The 6,958-nt window shown below is 34.7% G+C and overlaps 1 protein-coding gene across 1 annotated transcript in view; it reads right to left on the reverse strand.

Moving 5' to 3' along the window:
- LOC107755971 (receptor-type tyrosine-protein phosphatase U) overlaps nt 1–6,958 on the reverse strand; it is a 200,300-nt gene that overhangs the window by 86,101 nt on the left and 107,241 nt on the right. Inside the window, exon 6 of the mRNA XM_016572938.1 lies at nt 1,557–1,672. Coding sequence (XP_016428424.1) covers nt 1,557–1,672 — 116 coding nt within the window. The remainder of the gene's footprint in view (nt 1–1,556; nt 1,673–6,958) is intronic.

Below are 6,958 nucleotides of genomic sequence, written 5' to 3' on the forward strand. Positions count from 1 at the left end.
CACGCAGTCTGACTATTTATGCACTACCATTCAAAAGTTTGGGGTTTGTAAGATTAATAAGCTTTAATGTTTTTGAAACACGTCTCTAATGCTCACTAAGGCTGCATTTATTAGATCAAAATACAGTATAAATACTTCTGTGGAACATTACTAGCTCACAATTTAAATATTATATTGGAATATATTTTTAAATTTAATTATGCTGATTGCGTGTATTATATTTCTTATCAATGTTGAAAACAGTTGTGCTGTTTGATATTTTTGTCGAAACTATGACCCCTTTTTTCCTGACTCTTTGCTGAATACAAAATTATAACTGCATTTATTCGACAAAGACTGATCAATTTAATTTATTATTGCTAAATAAAAGCATTAATTTCTTTCAAAAAAGAAAAAGAAAACTTGCCCTTTGAACGGCAGTTTGTATATATTATTAAAATAAAATAAAAATAAATGCTTTATTAATTTAAATAGTAAAAAGATTTTCCTGTAAAAGTACAGACACGAACAGACATTTAATGACAGTTATACATTGTAAAATATACAAGTCACCAAACGTCATCCTGTAATGGACCACAGCTTCCAATAAAAAAAATAAAAGAATATTATATACACACACACACACATATATATATATATATATATATATATATTTACAGAGCTTGACAGAAACTAGACTGCAGCTAGTACTACATGATGACAGAAGAAGTAAGAAAACATCCATATAAAACAGAAGTGAAGCCATAGAGTCATATATCTCCTGCTGTGTTTAGGGGAGGAATGAGCACTTCAGAGGGATTGAGGACATTGATTATTACAGAATCTTCTGTTGCTGTGACAGCTTGCAACCACAGGCATCTGTCCTTGACCTTGATGTGACAATCACTCATTTGATTTAATTCCAATCAATCTTTGATGCCAGAAACTTCAGCTCTCCGAAGGCAGTGTGAAATGTTTCTTCCGAAGACAATGTTACAGCATAAAAATGCTCTCAGAACAATTGTGTTATATAACAGACAGCGAAGCGGTTTAGCAGTATATGGCTTTGCTTTGAGGATTGAACGTTAATATAAACTGGTAACCAAAAAGTTTTGGGTAAAACGTAGACCAATTAACTAAATGACAAAGATAATTAATTCTGATTTCATAAACATGGCCTCTCTGATCTAATCTGAGGAACAGAAGTAGTTTTAAGAACAAAGTCAATCTGAACAAAAATGTTCCTAAAATTTCCTTACAAAAACTACACTTTTAAAAATGAACATTCAGGTGCTTTGAGCCTGTTTGGTGTTAATTTTGTTGACTTACAGCAAGTCACAACAGACGGCAACCTCAGCCTTTAGCTAATTATTATTGAATTTGACAAAACCTATACTCTATAACCTATATCTATACTCACCTCCAATAGAAACTTCTCTGCTTCAGAGGGACGTCCAGCTGCCACACATTGGAAAGTGGCATTTTGTCCAGCATTGACCTCCACATCTCCCAGGCGGGGATTATTCTCACAAAATTTTTTTTTTAAAATCAATAAATAATAATCAATCTATACTCACCTCCAATAGAAACTTCTCTGCTTCAGAGGGACGTCCAGCTGCCACACATTGGAAAGTGGCATTTTGTCCAGCATTGACCTCCACATCTCCCAGGCGGGAAAAATGAGGGGCTTTATCTGAAAACAAAGACGTAAGGGGATCAGTATAATAGAAAATATACAAGAATCATTTATTAACATACAGTTTGGGATCAGAAAAAAAAAAAAAAAAAGAAATTAATACTTTTATTCAGCAATTAAAATTCAATAAAATTGAAATCAAAGACATTTTTAATTCTTCAAATAATCTATTGAAATTTCTTTTCATTAAAATCATTGTTTTCACAAAACTTTTTGATTGTTTTTAAAGATCATGTGGCAACAAAGACTGGAGTATTGGCTGCTGTAAATTCAGGTTTGCTATCATTATGTTTTAAAATATACATATACATTATAATAATATTTCAGAATATTAATGTTTTTTTTCTCTGTATTTTTGATTTAAATAATAATAATATACTAATAATGCTAATGCTATGCTAATAATATACTTCTTTCAAAAACTTATTAAAAAATAATAATAATAGTAGTGTACATAGTCCACTGGTACTAACCCAACTTTTACACTGTACAACCAGCTTAAAGTCAACACTGTTGTTATTGTTTGGACTGATTGCCCATGTTTTGACCTTTGCCTGTTTTTGGACTTGGATCAATTTTGCGTCTGGATCCTCAGCCTTTGTGTACCTGTGCAGTTTCATGATAGCTCTACTTTACTTTTTTAATACATATTTCTTGTATAAGCGGAGAAAAGACTTTCCTTTTCTTCAAGTCTGCGCCTGCACCAGCTGGCTCCATTCTGGTACGTAACATCCTCTTTTTATGATCCAATCAAGTCCAGCCCTACATTTCTCTATTTAAATACTCAAACATATCTTTTTTCTGAGGTAAAATGCATTGCGAATGTCATTTCATGCGGACTTCAAATGCAGGGAGGCGATCTCTTAGTGGCCAGAAATGTTGATTTGGTCCACTTTGATTGACTAGTTAATCACTGTGAAATAATTCCACATATGGGGTGTTTCCTTGCCTGTATGTGAGACACTTGAACCCTACAAAATAAGGTCTAGATAATCTTCCTCCAGCATACGTGGTTCTTGGTACTTTGAGCTCCCTTTAAACGTAATCGATTTTTGCAAGGTCTCAGTTCAACTAAACTGCAATATGGCCTTTTGAATGTATCCTTTAGTAATATCTATAAATTTGAAGAAATTTTTTTTGTAACTGAATATATAGAGTCTGGATTAGACAGGACAAAAAGAAAAAAAGAAACAGATAAATAGCATAGATAAAGAATGCTTTATACTTTATTGATCCCCACAAGAAAACACAGGTGCAGGATTGCTGCAAGGCGCAATGTAATGTGCACAAAAACACACCTAAGAAGAGACATAGTGCTGCCAAGACATTACATACATATTCTGCACTTAATATTACAAAATATACTGCATAAAGAAACCAGTTTAGGAGGCTGGTGGTGGCAGAGGATACACCACTCATTCAAGTGCTGAAAGTATACTAAAACAAGAAGGAGGGCATGAGCAAAAGTAAAAAAAGTAAACACAAATAAACATAGGCTCTATTCTATCTGGTTTGCAACGGCTCTAGTTGTGGATGCATAAATGAAACTTTTTAGATTTCTTTTTTTTATATACCAGTTCATTGAATGGGTGTCAGATGTAAAAAGGCCCTCAGGCAACATAAATTGTTTCCTGTGGTTGTTAGCACTGTTCAGTCTCAGATAGCAAAGAGTTCCTATGGGAACTGCAGCCAGCCCTGCTCATCTGATAGTTTGACTGTTGCTTAAACAGTGTATGGTTTATGTAGAATTTACTGAACTACTGAACATTTTCTATTTGCGTGGTGATAAGTGATGAAAATCACTTTCAATGCTCCGACAAGTCAACTGAATGTTTTTTTTTAAAAAGATTCAAATGCAAACTCATGGGAAAAAAGTTGGATATGGTTTCAATATATTTTGGATATGTAGTTGTAATCTATCCTTCATCTGTGCCTGGCCATAAAAAAATTAAGGAATAGAGGAATAAACAAAATGAAAATGTGCTGATAATTTACTCACCCTCAGGCCATCGAAGATGTATGCGAGTTTGTTTTTTCATCTGAACAGATTTGAAGAAATTTAGCATTACATCACCTGCTGACCAATGGATCCTCTGCAGTGAATGGGTGCCGTCAGAATGACAGTTTAAACAGCTTATAAAAATACAATAATCCACAAGTAATACACACGACCATCAATTAACGTCTTGTGAAGTAAAAAGCAGTGTGTTTGTAATAAGCAAATCCTTCATTAAGGCATTTTAACTTTAAACATCACTTCTGGACAAAATATTAGTTCATAATCCATAATAATGCCCCCTCCAGGGAAAAGGTCCATCTGTTGTCCTCTTGCATCATAATCCACCAACATATTTGTTTAGAACTGCTTTTGCTTGTAAACGGTGCTTATTCTGTGCACATTTCTCTCTTAATTCAGACAATATGACTTTTTCACTGGAGAGAGCACTATTATAGAGGACTTGTATTTTAGCCGAGAGCACCAGTTTAACGTTGAAAACATCTTGATGGATTTATTACAAACACGTTTATTACAAGACATAACTGATGGATTGGGGTTGTTTGGATTACCTGTGGATTTTGACATTTTTAACAGCTGTTTCAACTCTCATTCTGACGGCACCCATTCAAGAAGCTCCATTGGCGAGCAAGTGATGTAATGATAAAGTTCTGTTCATCTACATCTATATCTACATTCTCTATATCTACATCTTGGATGGCCTGAGGGAGAATACATTTTCAGCAAATTTTCTTTTTTGTGTGAACTGTTCCTTTAATGATAACAGTTTCAAAGAAACCATTAATGCTTTTGTCTGCGAGGTTGCTTCATTCCATAATCTTCAATGTAAATGTTTAAATTTTGGCTGATTTTCTTATGATGCAGTAATGGTTGGATAAAAGAAGCATAATGATCTTTCTCCCATACCGTAGGTTTCATAACAAGGCTGTCTTGGTTAGATTTGCAGGCCTGTGTTGGAGTTCTAAATCATTTTGCCTTCTGTGACCAGAGGGCTTTCCTCCACTCTGGCAATAGCTTCCTGCTTGAGCAGGATGTATATAAAATCACCGTAAACCACCTACCCACACTGCACACATCTGAAATCTGTCAATCAAAGCAGATAAACAGGTTATGAGGTCTGATATAACAGAGAATGCTGTTTTGTACATCCACCCTGAGCTTGTATTATTTATCTTCTTTGTAAAACCAGGCAGAGGCCCTACATTGTTTGTAGTCCACAGATGGCCACATGTCCGATGGAAATGCCACTGTGTGATGCTCAATTCATGTTTTTATGAGCCAACATGAATCACAAGGCAAGAAAGTATGAAAAGGGACTGAAAATCTGTTACATGTTGCAGCAAAAGTATTGAATAGGTTTAAAATATTATGTTTGCATCCTAATGTCTTTGAATAGTACATATGTGACCCTGGACCACAAAACTAGTCATAAGGGTCAATTTTTAGAAATTGAGATCTATACATCATCTGAAAGCTGAATAAATAAGCTTTCCATTGATGTATGGCTTGTTAGGATAGAACGATATTTGGCCAAGATACAACTATTTGAAAATCTGGAATCTGAGGGTGCAAAAAAATAAAAATATTGAGAAAATCGCCTTTAAAGTTGTCCAAATGAAGTTCTTAGCAATGCATATTACTAATCAAAAATTTAGTTTTAATATATTTACAGTAGGAAATTTACAAAATATCTTCATGGAACATGATCTTTACTTAATATTCTAATGATTTTTGGCATAAAAGAAAAATCAATCATTTTGACCCATACAATGTATTTTTGGCTATTGCTACAAATATACCCCAGCGACTTAAGACTGGTTTTGTGGTCCAGGGTCACATATTGCAGTCGCCACAACGCTAAAGCAATGAAAAAAACATAACTGCGTGGAGAATAAAAAAGTAAAGAAACCACACCCTCTCTTGAATCACATACAGATCTTCTCTCTCACGCTTTCTGCTCTTTTGGCCTTCCATTCCTTTTTGACTTGTCTTGCCAAATGGTGATTTCCGCAGTCTGGCACGATGCCACTCTTGACAATGTGTGTCCAGGTCCTAATGAGAGTTTTAATTATTTAATGTGCACAGTGGGGCTTAGATGATGCCATCTGCCGCCTGCAGGAAGTAGGGAGGGGGGCGAAGGAAGAGGGTGTTAGGAGACTCAGCAGAGATGAGCTTTCATGACCACATCATCTGTTGATTTGCTTGTTCAGAATTGCACTTTATTACCATCTAATAGTACTTTGTCAGTTTTCTCTGTTTAAATATGTATAAATACCACTACAGTTTTATGAAGCCTTGAAAGCGTTAAGATGTCCCTCAGAGTTTGTGAAAAGGATTGTTAACTTTTGAGCAAAGACCGCATCTCTGCAGTGTGCCACCTATACCTATCGGCTGGTCACTAAAATGCATTTCAGCACATCGCTAACAATTACAGCTGATAATTGTGCTGTCAGAGCCTTTTGAATTAGCCTTAGAAAAGGCACACAACTCTCAAATAAATATAAAGACATGTTACCATATGAGGCAGCTTGTTTTAATAAAAGCCGGTCAGATAAGGGAGAATTCACTAAGAATGAATTACACCCACTGTGTCATTTATTTACACACGCAGTCTGCATTGTTCTAGCATCCTATTCATTCAGAAATTATGCAAATTAGACACAACCATGGCCTAAAATGCAATATGCATGACAAATTCCCAATTTCTGAATTTTAGGTTGATTCTGTGTGTTTGGTGTTAGGGAGCATTCAGCGGTGTACTGCGATCTGGCGTACTTTACTCGGACTGCATATCATCATTATCCTCTAAATCTCTAGATTTAGAGATCTAAACACCTGAATCAGCTCAAAATGCTGTGCACTTTAAAAGACCGCTAACAGCTCTCTTGTCTAACATTTATCATCTTTTGATAAAAAAATGATAGCAAGATCAATAGAAAATGTACATAGACATATTTACTAGCTGCTTTCTGATGTTACTTGCAGCAGAAAACAGTCTTATGCTCACCAAGGCTGCATTTATTTAATCAATACAGTAAAACAGTAATACTGTAAAATATCAATACAAGTTAAAGTAAATGTTACACACACATATATATATAAATATATATATATATATATATATATATTAGGGCTGTCAACGTTAACGTGTTAACGCATGCGATTAATTTTACAATCCTTAACGCGTTAAAATAATTTAACGCAATAAACGCAAAATTACTGAAGCACAATTTCTATTCTAACCCTTTAACCCAATTTTGCTTCTC

This window comes from Sinocyclocheilus rhinocerous, unplaced genomic scaffold (genome assembly GCF_001515625.1).
Source record: "Sinocyclocheilus rhinocerous isolate Xijiao unplaced genomic scaffold, SAMN03320098_v1.1 scaffold11, whole genome shotgun sequence".
Taxonomy (NCBI): domain Eukaryota; kingdom Metazoa; phylum Chordata; class Actinopteri; order Cypriniformes; family Cyprinidae; genus Sinocyclocheilus; species Sinocyclocheilus rhinocerous.